Raw genomic sequence first — 21,741 nt, 5'->3', positions numbered from 1 at the left:
ACTGTTTCACGGTTGAAACACGAATGGAACAGAGGACAAATAAATGGTAAAACCGAGAAAACGCTCTCATTTGTCAAATAATAGGTAGTTTATTCGTTTAATTAATAAATAATAATAATTAAATATTGATAGTGCAGTTCTGGTATAAAATGGGCCACCCGTTTTTTCCCGTGGGTGTCGTAAGAGGCGAATAAGGAGGCCGAGGGATGGGCAGCAGTGTTCTTCTTAAAACGTCTCTAAAGCCTAACTGCAGTTGCCAACCCGCTTGCCAAACATGGTAGCTATTGGCAAAAACCCCTAATAAGGAGAGGCCTATATTTTAGTAGTGGACAGTTAAGGGTTGGTATGATATATGACGACACTTTTAAATATAAATGCTTGTATTATGCGGACATCGAACTCGCTACCATCAGGAAGTAAGCCTACTAAGGTGTAGATAAACATATATCTTTATAATTTTTAACATTTGTCGAACATATTATGAGATATAGCTTCATCATCATTATTTCAGTCATTATTCGTCCACTGCTGCACATAAGCTTCCCCCAAAGACTGCCATAAAGAACGGCCCTGAGTCATTTGCATCCACTGACTCCCTGCAATGCATTTCAGGTCGTCACTCCATCTAGCGGGGGGTCGTCCCACACTGCGTTTACCCGTACGCGGTCGCCATTCAAGAACCTTTCTTCCCCATCGGTTGTCGGTTCTTCGAGCTATGTGACCAGCCCATTGCCACTTCTGTTTGCTTATCTTTATATATATAATTATATATATTGTATGTATAGAGATATAGCTTAATGCTCTAGAATCCCCTATTGTATCAAGTTACATAGGGCGTAGGTATTTGCTAATTGGATAGTCATGTTTATATAAAAGTCTCCAAGTTGGTGTTAGTTTGTTTAAGGGTTTTAGTTATAACGAACATAATATATTTTTAACCGATTTCAAAAAAGGAGGAGATCCTTTGTTCTGCTGTGTTTTTTTTTATAATTATTACAATCATTACGTCATTACATACATTTATCGTCTAATGATGAATAACTTTTGAATCAACTTTAAAACGGAAGTGGTTTTTATGTAATTTAGTTGTATTTATTTTATAATGTTTGTTACCTCATAACACCTAAATCAATTTCAAAAATTCTCTTTTTCTAACATTGATTTAATAGTTTAATTTTTAAATCCAAATGACTAGATTTGCCACAAATAAATAATTTTTTTTTTGTAGAACGCAATCTTAAATTAATGTTTTATTATAGTTTATCTTAAGAGAGGGCTAAAATTTTAAATTTTCGCGTTGTTTACACATATCTTAGATACACAACTGGGACTTAAATAAAGAAACAAGTATCTAGGTACTATTTACCTGTAAAGACTTTTACATCGTGTTAAGTCCTAATTGTGTATTTAAAATAGAGCTAAAAACATTCTAGTTTTTTTTTTATACAATTTAGAATGGCAAACAAGCTGACAGTCCACCTGATAACCATCGCCTATAGACATGAACAGTACCATGGACATAAAGTATACTGTTTCGCCCATGATACCCCCCATGCGTTGCCATTCCTGAGGACTCAGATATTATTCTTCTGTACCCAGTAAATTCACGCCATATCCCACCCTTTAAACCGAAACACAACCATGCAAACACAACTGCTTCACGGTAGAAACACGAATGGGACATGTATTATACTCAATATTATCTGCGAACTACTACTAATTTTATGTGTTATTTCTACGCTAATATTTAGTTTAAATCTGCCTGGTTCTATCTGCTTTTGTTCTCTTTTTTATCCTGTTGATTTTGTTTGCAGTTCTTAATTTAAATTACCTTTAATTACATTGTGCATAAAACACTTTATCACGATTACACTGCGACACGTGAATGATTAAAAAAAAAACGCTTAGAATGCACCGTCCATTGAGTGGATTCCATTAAAGTTTAATAAGGTGCAAACAAACAGTGCCTGGTGAGGCAATTAATCTTAGTTTGTCGTTATTGGAAACAGGGAGCATCTAATTTGAACATGCTCATTTCCGTTGTTTTACCTGTCGATCCGTGATTTATAACTGTAATTACAGATTAGTTTCCCGATTATTAGATTTGGGGAAAAAATGGTTGAACGAATTGTTTAGTTTTCCATGCATTGTATTGTATTATATATATATATATATATATATATATATATATATATATATATATATATATATATATATATATATATATATATATATATACAAATAATATTATACTTAACATACATAAAAAAATAAAATTTTTTCGAACTGATCGAAGTTAAATCAAACTGTACTGTACTGAACTTTCTGAAGTCTGTCGATTAGTAGTAGTTCGCAGACGATATTGAGCAGATGTACCATTTAGTACTCTCCTTAGGAAAAACTAAATAAAAATCAGTAGAATTAGGGTATGAACTTCCTTAAATTCAAGTGAAATACGATAGTATAAAGTATAGATTAAAATACAAACATAAAGATTCAAAAGGCGGTCTTATCGCTATGGCAATCTCAAACACAGACAAACTTTGATTAAAGGAGAACTGATCGAAGTGGCTAGGTGGCGCAAGAGTGAATTAGTAATTTTTACGTGCATAAAATACAAAAATTTATATTGCACAAAAATATGAAATACACACATACATACACATTCATACATAATCAAACATACGTATATAGCACACACAAGGAAATATGACGAAACTGGCAAAATATTACAGAAGTAAAGACAAGTAAGTACAACGAAAGCAAATGCGATTTTACCTGTCCTTTAAAATCCTATTCCTTCCCTTCCGAAAGTGTGTAGAGATCTTTGGTGTTTGTATTATAATCTATGGTTAGTTCTATTATGGAAGCGAAGTGCCAAGGACCTTTATTCTTGGAAACATATCTTACTTCATCCACTTTCGTAACTCGCAGTATACACGGTTTCGGAAACCACACACGCTTTCGGGGAATCACTAACTTGTCTTGTAAATAGTACAGTCAACAATTAAGTTTCGATTTGCATTATTTGTTTTAAGCACTTAATGGACATTCGAAAGTCTTAAAAAGCTTTTTTTTATATCTATTAACTTCGAATGGCAAACAAGCTGACGGCCCACCTGATGGAAAGTGGTAACCGTCGCCTATAGACATGAGCAGTACCATAGACATAACAGAGTATACTGTTTCGCCTATGATACCCCTCACGATACCCGAACTGAGTTTATATATATTATCTCACCTGAGCTCTTTTAGCTCTGTCATGAAGGTCTTCTCATCAACTGGCTTGGCACGATTCTTGAAAGATAGCAGTGGAAGCTCCCCCATCTGCTCTATAGCTCTATCAGTTTCGGAGAACCGTTGCCATAAGTTTGACCTGGCAACAAATTAAAAAACAATTTATAACAAGTTGCTAAATAACATAAAAATAGAAAATAAGTATAACAAATTAATTAGTATATTAAAACAGCTTCCAATTAATAAAACCTATTAATCTATTGACGAGTACTTAAGTCGAGTTACAACTAAAGAAGTTTTTGTTTTTTTATGCAACTTAGAATGGCAAACAAGCTGACGGCTTACCTGGTGAAAAGTGGTAATCGTCGCCTATAGATATGAGTAGTACCATGAACATACAGAGTATATTATTTGGCCCATGATACCCCTTATGCGTTGCCATTCTTGAGGACTCGTGTGTTATTCTTCTGTACCCTATAAATTCACGCCATATTCCACCCTTCAACCCGAAATACAACCACACAAACACAACTGCTGGTGGTCAAGCAGACGACTTTTGCACAAAGTTACTCTCTGGCACAGATAATATAATACTATACTGTGGTAAGACCAAAAGTTATGAGGTAACGAATAAAAAATATATTTGTCGTGTAGTCCCGGCATCAATTCGGCAGAATCCCGACATGGAATCAATCCCTTGAATGATGGCAAACAGTCACCGTAAACCGTGAAAATCTAAACCTCTACCTAACTACTAACACGGGCATCACGTACGCATTGCCGACCCAGAAGAAATTTTATTATACCCTTTTAAAGAACCCAACGCTATAAGTTCCTAGAATAACCTCAACCAGTAAATGTTGTCAGGATTGGTCTTTGGAAGTGGTAAATGTTTTTGTCCATTCCTAAATTCGTTCTTTTCCATTATTATCAGAAACTGTAAACAAGTTGTGAGCTTAATTAAAGATAATAAAATTTTATATAATACACTAAGATTGCAACCTACCCAACCCGGGGGGAAAGAGATTGTTAGTAATGGAGACTGAGAATCCTATTGCTAGCAATATACCCAACCAGGTCGACCTCCTCGCGGTTCTCCCTGGAATTTATCATGGTTAATTCCTGATGAATTCATCATGATGGGCTAACTGGCCTGTTTTCATTCTCATCTATCACCCTTCACTGTTGCTCCGCAAGCGTATCCTGTTAGCGCAGGCGGGGTTACCATTTCATTTTCACCCATTAAAAAAAGAAACCTTGGGTAGGTTTTTTTATGGAGTAGATTAAAAATTTAAAAATTTTCCCTGCAGCAGATTAAAAAAAAATGATGATTTAAAAATGCTTGTAAACAAGTCTATTCAAATAAAGATATTTTGAATTTGTAAATTTAATTAACTAGTTATTAGTAATATAAACCAACTTAATAGACGGTGTCTGTATATGAAACATATTTAAGAAAAATAAATAATAATAATGAGCTTAACCTTTAATTATGATCGGGCATTGTGTTCTGGAAATTAATTATGTGAAAGGCGAACAGGTATGTGCAAAAAGCAGCCAGCTTTCTAGCATACTGATAACTGAATAACTGCTATATAAAATAATAATAAATAAATAAAATAAATAAATATAATAAAGTGAAACTGAATTAAGCTAAGTTTGATCACTTAAATCGAAGTTGGTATAGTTAGACTAAGTTTATTTCAACTTGGTCAAGTTTGGTCAAGTTGGGCCAAGATTAGTTCAGTTCGATTAATTAAATCGAATTTTATATACTTTAGTCCAATGTAGTCAAGTTCGACCAAGTATGGCCAAGTTTGGTAAATTCTCTGCAATAGAAGGAGACTAAAACCAAATTATCTAAGTTTAGTTTTAATCTTATCTTATTGAAGTTAATTGAAAATAAATATGGTAATTACTTGACAAAGTTAAGCCAAACTTGCATAAAATTATTATTCAAAAATTTTATTTCTCAAAATCAATACCTTAATTTTTTAGATCAGCAAAACCGGATTTAAACAAAAACGTTACTCAGAATACAATGTAAAAACATTATTTATTCAATGTAATATAAAAAGGAACTAAATTCAAAGATTCAAAAATGTCTAAAATAATAAATTAGTTAAATAATAAAATTCAAAAGTAGAAAGGCATGCGTTAACCTTTACCGAACCTCAGGTACCGAACGAATGTATGGCGGTTAGGTACATCCCATCCCCATCACCCTTCAAAAGGTACCCTATATAGACTTCTTTGTCAAAACTACTGTATAAAGAAATAATTCTTTATACTGTGATAGTAATTAATTCTCATAATATTTATGTTAATTAGGATCGGCAAAACGCACGTTTTTTTTTATACAACTTAGAATGGCAAACAAGCCGACGGTTCACCTGATGGAAAGTGGTAACCGTCGCCTATAGACATGAGCAGTATCATGGACATAACAGAGGATACTGTTTCGCCCATGATATCCCCCCATGTGTTGCCATTCCTGAGGACTCAGGTGTTATTCCTCTGTACCCAGTAAATTCACGCCATATCCCACCCTTCAAACCGAAACACAGCCATGCAAACACAACTGCTTCACGGTTGAAACACGAGTGGGACAGAGGTACCCAAGCAATGGACTTTTGTACAAAGTCTCCCTCTGGTGACATCCCTAGTGTTGCAGGCGTCCATAGGTTACAGTAACCGTTTACAGATCATTATCAAACCGTTTATCAGAACCGTTGTCTGCTTTTGCCACCTTCGTGGTATAAAAAAAATGTGTATATATTTATTTTAAACTGTCCAATTTAAATTGCACTTATTTTAATAGCAAATGTACTGCTTACATATTCTCTGCCCAATGATCAAGTAGATCGACTATTGCAAGTGTGCTGCCAGCCTTTTAAACAGGAATATGCCCTTTTCCTGAAGGTTATGAATTTAATACGAATAAGATACGACAACAATTGTTTCCGTATTATATATTTCATCTATTATATTTTATATAATTTACTAACATAGAATACCTGTATGGACCGATTTGTTTAAGATTCTTTATAATTTGTATTTGTAATAATTTGTGGTTTTTTTTTAATCGAATTTTTATAATTTGCAAAATTCAATTTTTGTTTGATAAAAGCGATAGCCGAGTTCCTTGTCCATTCTTCTCGGCCGAAATTGGATTTCCGAATGGGCGGTAGAATAATAAAAAATGTCAATTTGAAAATGCTTATTATTAAGAGACATTATTTCAGCTGTTAATTGTCCATCGCTGAACATGGGTCTCAGCCATAAGGAGCTTTCGCCAGACGTTGTCACACTTGGCAGGCGTGTTGGTCGTTTTGGTGATGTTTTAAAAGGGACGTTGCTGCCCATTCCTCGACCATTATGTACCCTTAGTTGCCTCTTATGATACCCACGGGAAAGGAAGAAGTGGCTCATTCTATGCGGGGATCATACGGCGCATAAAGATTACACTGTTATACATTTGTTTTTACAAAGATGTACAACAGGCTAGTTTAACTCTGTAAGAGTACTTTTCCAGAAAACAATTAATTGATGTAAAAAATTTAATTTGGAATACGATTTAATTATTTATATACCTATATTTATTAGTATTAAAACTTAGCAAAATATAAATAAATCTAATGACTTTTCAATCGACATCAAAAAGAAATGGTTCTAAAATCGGTTGTATTTTTTCATGTTTTTTATTTCATAATTTCGTCATTTCTAAACCGATTTGGAAAAATCTTTTTTATATGGAAGAATAGATTGGTCCCATAGAAATTTTAATGTATAATATACTAGCGATCTGCCCCAGCTTCGCACGGGTGCACATTAAATCACACCACATTAGAAACATCTAAAATTATCAGTGTTTCTCTACTATATTATGCATGTTTTATACATATAAACCTTCCTCTTGAATCACTCTATCTATTTAAACCGTATCAAAATCCGTTGCGTAGGTTTTAAAGATCTAAACACACATAGGGATAGACAGACGGGAAGCGATTTGTTTTATACTATGTAGTGATAAGCAATACAGCTGCGTAATCGGCGTATGATGCCAAGGTGCCAGTGAGTGAGGATATGTGATGATAAAATTCAGTCAATTGGCGTATCCTACCCGCCTGCCAAGCGCAGTAACTATTGGCAAAGTACCCTTTTTTGTTTTTTTTTGGGTGAAGATGAAATAGTAGCCCCGCCTACGCTATTGGTATACGCTGGCAGGGTGCCAGTGAAGGGTGACAGGTGAGGATGAAGGTAAATCAGTTGGCCCATAGTGATCAATTGAACAAGAATTAACCACTATGATTTCCAGGGGGAACCGCGTGGAGGTTACCTGATACCCTATCAGGTATTGCTAGCAATGGGGTTGTTAAATCTCATTATTACCAATCCCTTATGGGAGGCTTATGTTTAGCAGTGGACAGTTGATGGTTGATGGAGCAATAATTTTCATGAGAGGGAGAGAGGCGTGGAGGTCTAATTGACGGACAAGTAATATTGCTAGCCTCTTTATACCCAATCTACATATACTATTATCAACCGGCATAAAAAAAGGAGGTTCTCACTTTATTTTATTTAATCTTTATTGACCACATTACAAAAAAATGTCTGGTACAAAAGGCGGACTTAATACTATATAGCACTTTGGTTGTTTTATTTTATTTTTGTGATCTCATAGTTCCGTTATTTATAAACTGATTTAGAAAATACTTTTTTTATTTGAAATGATATACTTTTAGATTACTCTTATAGAAATTTTATTAAAATCGGTTCAATATTTTAGTTTGTAAATCAAAGCCACTGGATTTGCCACAATTGAAGTCGTTTTTTTTGTGAAATACAATCTTATATTATGTCAAGTGACTATTTGTCCATTTATATTAGTTAGTTTTCAACCGACATTTGTTTTAGTTACTCGTTTGACAATTGACAGGTAATACGTTAATACAAACTTCGTACAGAACTTTAATAGAACGACTTCTCAACTTTAATGTTTTGTTTTCACACGAATCGAGTCATAGGTTTGTTTGTTACTATTTACACTACACTTCGGGTATAGACTTAGTATATTATTAATAATACTGAGAGACGGGATTTTTCAGACAGAAAAATTTGTGACACTGCGACCTTTCTATGATCTTTTGTGCTCGCCTTTTTTTTAAAGCTCGTTTTTTTACAACACAGGGAGCAAACGAGCATGCGGCTCACCTGATGGTAAGTGACTACCGCCGCCCATGATCACCCATAACACCAGCGGCATTGCAGGTGTGCTGCCGGCCTTTTAAAAAGGAATATACCCTTTTCTTGAAGGTTATGTTGTCGTATCGGTTCGGAAATACTGCTGCTGGAAGTTGATTCCAAAGAATGGTTGTGCGTGGAAGAAAGTGTCGTGAAAAACGCACGGTGGAAGACCGCCACTCGTCCAGATGATTGGGATGAAGCTCGCTGCTAATTCCTATCAGTTATAAGAATTTTAAGGTGTTTTTTGTAGCGATTTTTTTATATCCTTAGTATATAAAGTGTATTTTCCAAAAGAGATATATCGTTTATGTATTATTGGGCTATAGCCACAAATTAAGTGCTGCGATTTTTCTTCCATATTGTGACAAAATCTGCAAACACTTTTTGGCCATAAGCCTAGTTGAACCATATGCTTGTTGAGTTTGAAGTGTCCAGTGAGACCCTTTGTTAATACGTACCTATTATTTTAACTTAAAAGAGTTAATTTCTTAGAGTAATTTTCTAAAAACCCCTTAATCAGGGCTTTCGAGTAATTTAATTTTGGCAACAAGATTTGCTGTTTTTAAAATTTCGAGTTTGAGCTTTAGGCTTTGGGGCATGTCACAATAAGGTTCTAGTCCTATTTGGGCATTCTTTGCCCCTTTTTTTGCTAATTGGCTACTTTGAATTTCCATGAATGTTTCAGTGACCAGGAATCTATCTCAAGATGATGTTATTTTTGCTGCCCAAGTCCTTTAATAACATTATGTAGTTATTTATAAGTTATGATAAGACTTAGTATAACGAGATATAAACCTGCATTATAATACAAATAAAAAATCAGTGCTATTTGTTTATAAGTACATTATTTGATGAATGGACATTTCGAAACGTCGGTATAAAAAAATTAGGTATCAAAGCACTTTTTACCTGTAATTGCGTCGAGTTTAGCCTCTTTCGTGAATTTAAAATATAAATTAATTTAGTCGATTTAAATAAACAAATATGCTATATTTACAACTATAATTTCTCGTCGGTAGATAGATAGATAGACAGAGAATTTATTTATATTACTTACAGCACACAAATTACAATAAAAAAAAAACATAAATAAAAAAAAACAAAATATATAAACTAACAATCTCCTTTCTTTCCCTTCCTTCATGCGTGTGCTACAGTCACAACTCAGTTTATTGCTTTGCCCTTAAAAGAGTCATACTTATTTATAGTTATTTGTCTTTAAATATTTCTAATAGACTAATTAAGGTTTTATAGAAAAAAAAAATATTTGCTCAGAACAATGTCTATCAGAAGAAGTACTGATAATCTGTATCTTTATTATTTATTTATTAAATAAAGATTTATTTATTAATTTATTTTATTAATGTAAATTAAATTACCTTAACGTGCTGCCATTGGTGAAGATAAAAAATGCCACTTCTGACCTCTCCTGTTGCAGTCTGGTTACAAGTTTTCCTAATTCTGTAGCTCTGCTGACCTATGAACAAAATTGGTTATTAAAAAAATAAGATTAAAAAAAAAAAAAAAAACTGACTTCAGTTTTTATAAAACGAATATAATAAGATCAACATGCGAGTAAACACTTTCGATTAAATAAAAATGCTAGAAGTATCAACACAATAAACTAAATAAATAATCATAATATTGAACTGTTATTTATAATATGCCTCTTATCAAAATATAGACTTAGCTTAAAATAAAAGACATTATTATATGCTGTTTTATAGTTATTTGTCTTTTTATAGTTAGTATTTTATAGTTATATCATTATTATATGCGAGTTACATAGATTTTATACAAATGTTTTTTGATCGAAGTGAGGAGGTTTGTTTGTTGTATCTGCGCTTTCACTTTTTTTTTTTTTCGAATTTTTGATATATATGACATCGTGTTCTAAATTCAAACATTTTAAATCCAATATAGGTATCTGTGAACCATCTTCTTGACGATTTTTATACGTTTGAAAATAAGGACATTGAGATTACCAAATCATTATTATTGTTCTATAAAATATACCTATTCGTTAAAATTTTTATAGTTTTTAATTTTCACTTTAACCTTATAATAAAAATTTCTCTCACATACTTAGTATTAACTATACATACTGGTAACTCAATTTACGCAAACATGCATAAAAAAATTTATTTATTTTTGACGAAGCATTTTAATTGCGATACAGTCTATCTATATAATCAAATTACAACTACTTAGTATATACTACATGTAGTATTTGTTACACTATATAATAATATAAACTTGTTATATTTATATTGTTTATGTTATAATATATTATATAGGGGGAGGGGGGAAAGGGATTAATTGAGTAATGGGGTCTAATTGACCCATTGCTAGCAATACACCCTATCAGGTCGACCTCTACGTGGTTCCCCCTGGAAACTGTCGTGGTTATTTCTGGTGGAATTCGTCACGATGGGCTAACTGACCTGCTTTCATTCTCACCTGTTATCATTCACTGGTGCCCCGCCAGCGTATTCCGATAGCGTAGGCGGAGTTATCATTCCATTATCACCCAGTAAAATATATATATATATATATATATATATATATATATATATATATATATATATATATATATATATATATATAAACTTGTTACACACACACACACACGCACACACGAACATCTTTTCACATGTTTATATTTATATTATATTCAATAGTCTTCCTTATTTTTTGTTCAAATATGTTATTTTTATTTCATGTTCATAATAGTACGCTGTTGTTTTTTTGTTATTACGTATATCTTGGAAGTGTTCTGAACTTTAGGTAACCACATTCTTAGTTCCAAGATACAGGTCTGACCTAGTTTGGGGATTAATGGTAAAGCAGAGTTTTCATAATGTAACTTGATATAAGTTCTGATATAACATAAGTGATATTCTTGTTCTGTTCTAAGTCTGTTTTATTTCTATTTGGTAATAAATGCATTTAATTTAATTTAAGATGACATAAAAACATATGGAAGGGGATGTCTATAGGAAAACATTGCAGTTAATTAAATAGCAAAAGCTTATGTAAAGTAATTATTTATTGAAATTTCAATAGGCATCCAAAAAACTCGGTGTGCTCAATAGAGCGAAGCATTACTTCACGCCGGATCAGCGATTAATGATTTACAAATCGCAAATCCGGCCCCATATGGAGTATTGCTGTCACTTATGGGCGGGAGCACCTAGATACCAGCTTGAACCCTTCGACTCAGTGCAACGACGAGCTATGAGAATTGTCGATGATCCCATGCTTGCAAGTGGTATTGAACCCTTAAGTCTTAGGAGAGATTTTGCCTCACTCTGCGTGTTCTACCGTTTATACAACGAATTGTGCTCAGAGGAATTATTCAATATGATGCCTACGGCCACTTTCTATCATCGTACGGCTCGCCATCGACAGGGAGTTCACCCTCATACCTTACAGCCTAAATGGTCGCGTACAACGCGGTTTCAGAGATGCTTTCTCCCACGAACACTCAGGTTATGGAATGAGCTCCCTGCCGAGGTTTTCCCGAGAGACTAAAGCATGGGGTTCTTCAAAAGGGGGTAAAGAGGTTTCTTCAGGGTCGGCAACGCGCGCGTAATACCTCTGGTATTGCAGGCGTTCATAGGCTACGGTAACCGCTTACCATCAGGTGGGCCGTATGCTTGTTTGCCACCTCAGTGGTATAAAAAAAAAAACTAAACATATGTTAATGGCTACAAGTATTTTATTGTTTATTTGTTAACTAGCATGCTATGTTTTTTTTTCTTGATGGGTGAAAATGGTATGGTAACCCCGCCTGCGCTAACGGGATACGCTGGCGGAGCACCAGTGAAGGCTGATAGATTAGAATGAAAACAGGCCAGTTAGCCCATCATGATGAATTTATCAGGAATTAACCATGATAGTTTCAAGGGGGAACCGCGAGGAGGTTGACCTGGTTGGGTATATTGCTAGCAATAGGATTCTGAGTCTCCATTATTAACAATCCCTTTCCCCCGAGCATGCTATGTTTCCCTTAAAATGATTGCAGACTATATGTAAATAGATGTAAACTTGATATTAAATGGTATATATCAGTGTAACAATTACTGGGAGACCATACATAAATACATACATATCTCCCATTAGGGAGACAGGCGTGACAGATATGTATGCAGATATATATGCATGCATGCATTATATATAATACTACTAATACTAATACTTTATTATATTATTTGTTTATTTATTATTCATGCATTTACTAGGAGACCAAATGAAGATAAAAAATGTCTTTGATATTTCGAACTATTCTACTTGGCGAATGATATGCAAGTTTTCAGACAAATTCAACAAGAAGGTTTCATAGAATTTTTATCAAAATCGGTTTAGTATTTTAGTTTTTAGATAATTTTTTTTATGGGACACTGTCTTTAATTGTATGAAATAGTATTTACAGATTTTCGTCCTGTTTCGTAGTTAGATTGTGAAGACTTGGCGCGCTTCCACGAATGGATTTATTATACTTGGAACTTGGATAGTTGTTACAAGTACTTAGGTATATTATTCATAGACAACTACAAGCTTATGTAATATTTCCCGACCACAGAGTAAAACATAATATGTACACGTGCTGATAAAATGTTTTAAACCGACTTTAAAAAAAGAAGGTTCTCAATTCGATTATATTTTTGTATGTTTGGTAACCTCAAAACTTGTTCAGTTATAAATACATACATACATACATACATATCTGTCACGCCTGTCTCCCATAAAGGTAGGCAGAAACAATGGAACGCCAAATGCTTCGATTCAAACAAACCTCTTTCTGTTCTTCCACATTTATCAATCTTTACATACACGCTTCTTCTTTTATTTATTTATTATTTTCAAGGGAAGCTTACAGCTGTAATAACTTAACAACCAACTATACATGACAACAATAAGCTTAATTAAAAGCTACAACATATAACTGACGAAAATTAAATTACTTACAGTCTAGATAAATTAATAAGTGTGAAAACGCAGGCTTTACGTCGTTTAAATTAATTAATGAATAATTTTCCTGTTTTAATTATACTGTTTTTTTTTATTATATAATAATAATTTTACTAGAGGGAGACTTTGTACAAAAGTCGATTGCTTGGGTACCTCTGTCCCAATCGTGTTTCTACCGTGTAGCAGTTGTGTTTGCATGGCTGTATTTCGATTTAAAGGGTGAGACATGGCAGTGAATTTATAGGGTACAGAGGAATAACACCTGAGTCCTCGGGAATGGCAACGCATGGAGGATATCATGGGTGAAACAGTATACTCTGTTATGTCCATGGTATTGCTCATGTCTATAGGCGACGGTTACCACTTTCCATCAGGTGGGCCATCAGTTTGTTTGCTATTCTAAGTTACGAGTACATAAAAAAAAATTGTGATAGTTTTTCTTATATAGCTACTGCTATTATTAAATATATCTATTTCATTTTATCTGAAAGGAGATACTTTCAGGTTGGTCTCATAGTGTGCATTGACGCTTATTCGTGAGAGCTGTAAACACCTTCAATTGATGTGCTCATATGGCCTTAAGCTTGGTAGTGAGGAGTGAGATGTTTTTGTTCAAGTAAACTTAGATTTAAGCATTTTTGAATAGTAGTTTTTAAATAGATAGATAATTTATTTACAGCACACAAATTACAAAAAAGAAAACATACACAAAATACACAGTAAAAGAGATATAAGAATGAATATAAAAAAGCACAAAACAAAAAAAAAAAAACAAAATATATAAACTAACAATTTCCTTTCTTTCCTTTCCTTCATACGTGTGCTGCTATAGTAACACAAAATGGCCACAACTAAGCTTATTGCTTTGCCCTTAAAAGAGCAAAACACTGATATTCTGTTTTTCTCTTTCACTTACTTATAACATTGTATTTTGTCTGCTTAATTGTTGCGAGCATATTGTTGGTGTGTCTTTTATAAATAAATAAATAGAAATTTATTCAAAAGCAATTTAGTAGTTTAATTATTGTATCAAAATAACTGATTTTGTCATTGAATTAAATTCCTTTTTTTGAAGTCGGTTCTTTTGTACGTCCATCTAACGGTTTAAATGTATTATACCCAATTATTCTTTGTTGCAGGTGAAAAACGTCAGGCCGTTATTACCCCATCTCACTTTTCATGTAATCCGTCCAATATATTTCAATCCTTTTGCCTTATACAATTTTTAAATATTACAAGCAATCCGCACCGGCTTTGCATGCGCGCGTTATATTTCAAAACATTGAATTTATATATTTTTTTTATACCACTGAGGTGGCAACAAGCATACGTCCCACATGATGGTAAGCAGTTACTGGTAGCCTACGAACATTTGCAATACCAGGGACATTTCGCGTCTGCCGACCCTAAGGGTAATTTTTTATCTCCTTTTTGAAGAACCCCATGCATATTTGCATAAACATATCTACAAGACTCCTTTGATTGAAACTGACTAAAAAAAGACGAATAATGTATTTATTACAAGAAAAACGGTATATGAAATTGACGTTAAAAATATATCAAACAAATTGTATATAGAAAAAAAGAATATTATAAAAATACAAAATAAAAAAAAGGTTGACGCAGCTGTCTGCAACACAATCAAACTTTCAGTAAAACATATCTAAATTACCGTGAAGCAGTTGTGTTTGCATGGCTGTGTTTCGGTTTGAAGGGTGGGATATGGCGTGAATTTACAGGGTACAGAGGAATAACACCCGAGTCCTCAGGAATGGCAACGCATGGGGGGTATCATGGGCGAAACAGTATACTCTGTTATGTCCATGGTACTGCTCATGTCTATACGACGGTTACCACTTTCCATCAGATGGGCCGTCAGCTTGTTTGCCATTCTAAGTTGTATAAAAAAATAACAGTTACAGAAACCCGTATCAAAATCAGTAGCGTGGTTGAGAAGTAAGTGCAGAGACAGACAGTTTTAAATTTATTAAAAGGCAGATTCAAAATATTCTCCAGAATCTTATTATAACATTTAATGCTCATTCCCATAAAAGACTCTTCCTAAATGATACTTCGAAACGGCAAGTTTTAATTTGTATCTATGGTTTTTTTTTGTAATGGATGATAGTGGAATGGTAAATCCGCCCGCGCTGACGGTATACGCTGGCAGGGCATCAGTGAGGAATAATAGGTGAGAATGAAAAAACAGGTTAGTTAGCCCATCGTGATGAATAATCTGAAATTTAACACGATGGTTTCCAGGGGGTACTACGTGGAGGTCCGCCTAACAGGATATATTGCTAGCAATGGGACTGGTAACTAGCATTATTGACAATCCCTTCCCCCCTGTATCTATGGTAAAGATTTCTGATATCATTGTTTGTCTACTAAATCTCTTATCTCTCTACGTCATAGAATTACTTAATTTTAATTACGCTTTTCCAGAGTGTTCTATGTTTGTTCAGCTTATTTACCTTTTTACTGCGATCAATGGTGAACAAGATATATACAAAATATATCTTACAAAATACATCACAGAATGTCCAGATATAAATATTGATAACGGGTTTGCACAAAAGTTATCTGATGCTGTCCATATGCGTAGGCGACGGTTATCATTTTTGATCAGGTATGCAGTCAGTTTGTTGGCATAAAAACAAGTCTATTTAAACACATTTTTGTAAAAAAAAAAGCTTTTATATTATAATCCGCCATGTTGTGATTGCGGCCATTTTAAAATGTCATTTATTTTATCATTAGGTTTCTATTTTCTTTTTATTTTTCTATATTAAGCATAATAACAGCCTTAAACTTACTATTATATTAGCTGTTAATTGTCCACTGTTGCAAAAAAGGCCTTCACCATAAGAGGAGTTTCGTCAGTAGCTGCCATGCTTGGCAGGCGGTTTGGCAATCGCAGTTAGGCCTTTTGTGATGTTTAAAGAGGGATGCTGTTGCCCTTCAATTCAGCATTAAGATCTCTTAGTCGTCTCTTATAACTCTCACGAGAAAGACAGGGGGGACCGAACGGCGAACTTTATAAATTACAAGAAACTTAATGAATTACATTGTATAAACTTAAATATTCTAGGCCAGTAACAGTTATCCATGTACATATTACAAATGGTTACTAGAATTGTTCACACCGACAATTTACAGAGCGAGGTGTTGTTATAAAAGAAGAGAACTCAAAACATACAACTCACTTGTAAGTGGGTTGTTTTATTAGTTTATTTACTTACCAGACTTATCAGAGGTTTTGTACGAAAGTACAAAACCTTGGGCACTTCTGTCACATTCGTGTTTCTGTCGTGAAGCAGTTGTGTATGCATGGTTGTGTTTTAGTTTGAAGGGTGGGATGAAGTAATGAAATTACAATGTACAGAGGTATAACTCCTTATGGGATGCATGAACTACTCAGGAATGCATGAGAAGTATTTTGAGCGATACAGTATATCTATAGTCATTCTAAATAATATAAAAAGCTTTCTAAATTCACATAAACGAAGTCTCGTGCAAAAGCAGGTCAGTAATATTCTAGAAGATTCTAAATATATTCTCTTGTTGATTTTCTCTCACCTGTTCCTCAACATCAGCTACTTCCCTTCCATTTGTGAGGCTGCTCCTCAAGGATAAAGTAGTCTGGACGATTAGCGCCAGGATCGGTATGAACGGGAGAAGCAGCAGCCGCCACAGTTGGCAACGACGACTCTTGCACCACCTCCGGAACCTGCCGCACCCGTCACTCTTGGTCTCTTTTGGTGAAGCTGCAAGAATAACTCTTATGAGTTTGTTTACCCAAAAAGTTGTAATCCTACTGATATTATAAACTAGCTATTACCCACGACTTTCCACGCTTGAATCAGTATACAAAATATTTTATATGGTAAGTTATGATCTCAGATTATATAGATAGAGTGTCTCCATATAAATGCTTCAAGAGAAACGGGTCAACTTTTTCATACAATTTTGTGTGATAAATAGTTATAAGAGATTCCTTTATAACTTCTATATTTATTTTATTTTACAATATATGCATCTTTTAAATGCGTAAACACCGCAAACAAAACAGGTTAGGTAAATTTATAACTAACAAAATAGGCCTTATGTTGTCTGAATAAATAAATATGATTATTATTATTAAAACTTTTACCTATTTTTTTTAATATCTCCTTTATACAGATATCGACCAATTATCATTTTTCTTATACTAGTAACATAGTACTAGTTTGTTCAATGTCACATATCTACGAGTAGTTATTTGAAATGATCCTCACGGGACTTAAGGTAATATTTACTCGGTTTTAAAACATTTCTCTCGAAGTAGTACCTATTACTATTACTAGTATGACTGTGACTCCCTCTGGTGATATAAATTTCTATATCACCTTTTTTTTTATACAAATTAGAATGGCAAACAAGCTGACTGCCCACCTGATAGAAAGTGGTAACTGTCGCCTATAGACATAAGCAGTACCATGGACATAACAGAGTATACTGTTTCGCCCATGATACCCCCCCATGCGTTGCCATTCTTGAGGACTCGCGTGTTATTCCTCTGTACCCTGTAAATTCACGCCATATCCCACCATTCAATCCGAAATATAATTAAATATAATTCTTACTATCCTTACTTCCTTATTTATATTAAAAATGTGAAAGTGAGTTTGTTTGTTGTCTTATAGCGCTTGTGGCTTAACCAATTACTATGAAATTTGGTACACATATATTATATGGGATGGAGAAGGATTATAGGTTACTTTTGTCTCGGTCAATAAACATATTTCGGTCATATGGACGAAATCGCAGGTACATAATATTCTTAGTATTTGAAAATTATCATTTACTGTGATTAATAATAAAAAAAAAAAAGAAAGACGTAGGGGTAAGTTTTTTTTAATGGATGATAATGAAACCATTCAAACCTCGCCTGCGCTATCGGCATATATGGGTGGGATACCAGTGAGAACTGATAAGTGAAGATGAAGCAGGTCAGTTAGCCTATTGTGACAAATTCACTAATGAATCAATCACGATGGTTTTTTTTTGATGGGTGAAAATGGTATGGTAACCTGGTCTGCGCTAACGGGATATGCTGGCGGAGCACCAGTGAAAGGTGATAGATGAGAATGAAAACAAGCCAGTTAGCCCATCCTGATGAATTCATCAGGAATTAACCATGATAGTTTCCAGGGGGAACCGCGAGAAGGTCGACCTGGTTGGGTATATTACTAGCAATGGGATTGTCAGTCTTCATAACTGACAATCCCTTCTCCCCAATCACGATGGTTTTCAGGGGGATCCGCGAGGAGGTCGACCTGATTGGGTTTATTGCTAGTATTGTATTGTATTGTAAAAATCTTTATTGTACATAACTCAGATTAAATACTAGTAAATGATTTAGTATACAATGGCGGACTATTATTATTATTATTAATGGCGGCTAGTATTAGGGTTACTAATTGTAGGGGTAAGTTAGGTATAATATAAATATAAAATAATATAAAAATATAAAATTGAAGGGTGAAAATTTTTTTACTCTAGTGTCATTATGCATGGAAAAAATTGAGGAATATATATATGTACATACATATGTATAAGGAAAACGCTACCCGCGTTTCCTCGAAGTGATTTCTGAACGAAGGTAATTCTCAGTTCATTTGATTTTTTTGTTATTTCCCCAATTGTCATTGCAATTGTTGGGTTCGTATGTAGCGAATGTTGTTTCTACATACTTTCTATGGAGAAATAAATTGTTTGTTGAAATACAATATTTTTGATATATCTACTAAGTATATTTCATAGGCTACGGTAACCGCTTACCATCAGGTGGGCCGTATGCTTGTTTGCTACCTCAGTAGTATAAAAAAAAAGCATCTTACAGTCTGTCATTATCATTAACGATTGTATTTTTTTTTCAAATTTTTCTCAACATTTGTCACTTTTATAAAGTCAAATTTATTAACTAAGTTAATTTGTGTCACATGTTTTATTTCGTAAGTAAATATTGTATATTGTAAATATTAAATTGTTTTTACAGAAAAATCTGACTTCAAATGTGACAAAACCAATTATTTCAATGTAAAAACTAAACGACTGATCCGATTTTGATAAAATTTCTATGGCACCAATCTGTGAGTATATCAATATATCCTTTCAGACAAAGAAAGAATTTTTCAAATAGGTTTATAATTCACGGAGTTATGAGGTAACGAATATAAATAAATAATTTAATTTTGTCTAGTTTGTTTAAAAATTGTTACAATATTGTACACTGCTGTATCCGCTGATATTGATGCTCCTTTCCACTTTGGGTTTGCTGGAAGAAAACTCTATCAGGGCTAAGTTCGCCTTTGTACATTTGATTACCTCTGTCATATTCTTATAACTGGTGTGTATAATAAAGAAAAAAAAAAATACAAACGAATTAAGAATCTACTTATTTTTATAGCCTGTTGAAGAGAAAACGAGAAATGCGATTAAGTTGGGCAACATGATAGTTACATTAGATAACAACAAAATGTTAACAACCTAGTAGTACAAACGGGGTCGTTACACTGAACGAAATAATAACATAGTCAGATACTACATTTAAAAGTAAGGAGTAGTAATATAACTAAAGATAGTATGACTACAAAAACAAACCGATTTCAAATATGATAAAACTAGTTATTTCAATCTACAAACTAAAGTCTAATCCGATTTTGATAAAATTTCTATGAGAACAACTTGTAAGTTCTTTTCCTTTAAAACCTTTTTTTATCGAATGGATAATACGATAAAAAAAAAGGATTTTGAAAGATGACAATTATAAAAAAAAATATATTACATCGTTACACTAAACAAGGTAATAACATAGTCAGATACTATATTAAAAAGTAAAGAGAAGTAACTAAAGACTGTGTTCCACAAAAAAAAAAACTGACTCCACATGTGATAAAACCAGTCATTTCAATTTACAAACTAAACTACTAATCCGATTTTGATAAAATTTGTATGAAAGATGACAATTATAAATAAAAAATATATATAAACGAGTAATAAAAACGGGGTCGTTACACTAAACGAGACAAGAACATAGTCAAATATTATATTTAAAAGTAAAGAGTAAGTTTAATTAAACTTAGTAATAAAAGTCTGAATATGATGGATCAGTTTCAATGATAGATTGTCTTAACATTAGATATTAAGCAAAAAATCTGATTAAGGCAAGAAATTAGAAATAAAAAAAAAAATCTTTGACGTTTAATTACTTTGAAAGCATAGTAACGTAATTTTCGTTTGAAAAAATGTCAACATAAATTATTAAACTTTTGTCGTTTTTAGATTTTTTGATTAATGAAAATAATAAAAATCATTTGCAGAATGTATGTAAATGCATCATACTACTTCATAACGGTAGCACTTATTTGACTAATTCTTCTGTGTTATTAAATGAATGATAGTGGTATGGTAACCCCGCCTGCGCTATCAGTATACGTTGGCGGGGCACCGATGAGTGCGGAGTTGAAAGCAGCGGGTCTACCATGAAATGAAATTCTGAAATTTTGGACTCAATTTCGTGTTTTCGTTTATACCAAAATCGGACCAATAAATGGAGTTTAACATTTCATTCGTCATACATCTTATCATAAAAGTCAAAAGAAACAATATTTTAACATTTTTAATATTTCCAAACGGCATGTATTATGTAATTTTAACATCAAATTTCTGTTTCGTTTGGCTCCGAAATTTCGGAAAACATTTCATGGTTGGCTCTCAGGTCAGTTAGCCCATCGTGATGAATTCAATATAATATAATTAAATTTAACACGATGGTTTCCAGGGGGAACCATATGGAGGTTGATCTGATAGAGAATATTGCTAGAAATGAGGTTGTCAGACCTCAGTACTGACAATTCCCTTTCCCCCAATTATTTTGCGTTGTGTTTGTAATTGTCAAGACAAGGTTTGTATAAAAGAAAATGTTTGATAAATCTCTAATATAAGATATAAGGTAGTACAAAGATCTTCAAAAATATTGACAGAATTGAAAGGTTTGGTGACTTTTTCTTCATTAGTACCTACAACCGCACGAAGCCGGGGCGTGTAGCTAGTATGTAATACGAGTAAAATTGTATCAAAGTAAAAAATGTAGGTATACGTAATATATTAAAAATGGTTATAATTATGGTTATATTTATATGCATGATGTAGCCATGTAGGTTCAGGCATAGAATAGTTTTCTAATTCCTTCCTTTCCCGTAGGTGTCGTAAGAGACAACCAAGGGAGCTTATGGTGGA

The 21,741-nt window shown here is 33.4% G+C and overlaps 1 protein-coding gene across 1 annotated transcript in view; it reads right to left on the bottom strand.

The window, feature by feature from the left end:
- The window catches only part of LOC113514693 (receptor-type guanylate cyclase gcy-1), an 89,776-nt gene that overhangs the window by 47,269 nt on the left and 20,766 nt on the right, over positions 1-21,741 (bottom strand). Inside the window, exons 2-4 of the mRNA XM_052897464.1 lie at positions 17,038-17,225; positions 9,864-9,961; positions 3,242-3,376 (exon numbers count right to left, since the gene is read on the bottom strand). Coding sequence (XP_052753424.1) covers positions 3,242-3,376; positions 9,864-9,961; positions 17,038-17,225 — 421 coding nt within the window. The remainder of the gene's footprint in view (positions 1-3,241; positions 3,377-9,863; positions 9,962-17,037; positions 17,226-21,741) is intronic.

Source organism: Galleria mellonella, unplaced genomic scaffold (assembly GCF_026898425.1).
Source record: "Galleria mellonella isolate WM207_F2 unplaced genomic scaffold, CSIRO_AGI_GalMel_v1 utg36, whole genome shotgun sequence".
Taxonomy (NCBI): domain Eukaryota; kingdom Metazoa; phylum Arthropoda; class Insecta; order Lepidoptera; family Pyralidae; genus Galleria; species Galleria mellonella.
The sequence above is the reverse complement of the archived record's forward strand: the minus strand, read 5'-3'. Positions and strand labels throughout refer to the sequence as shown.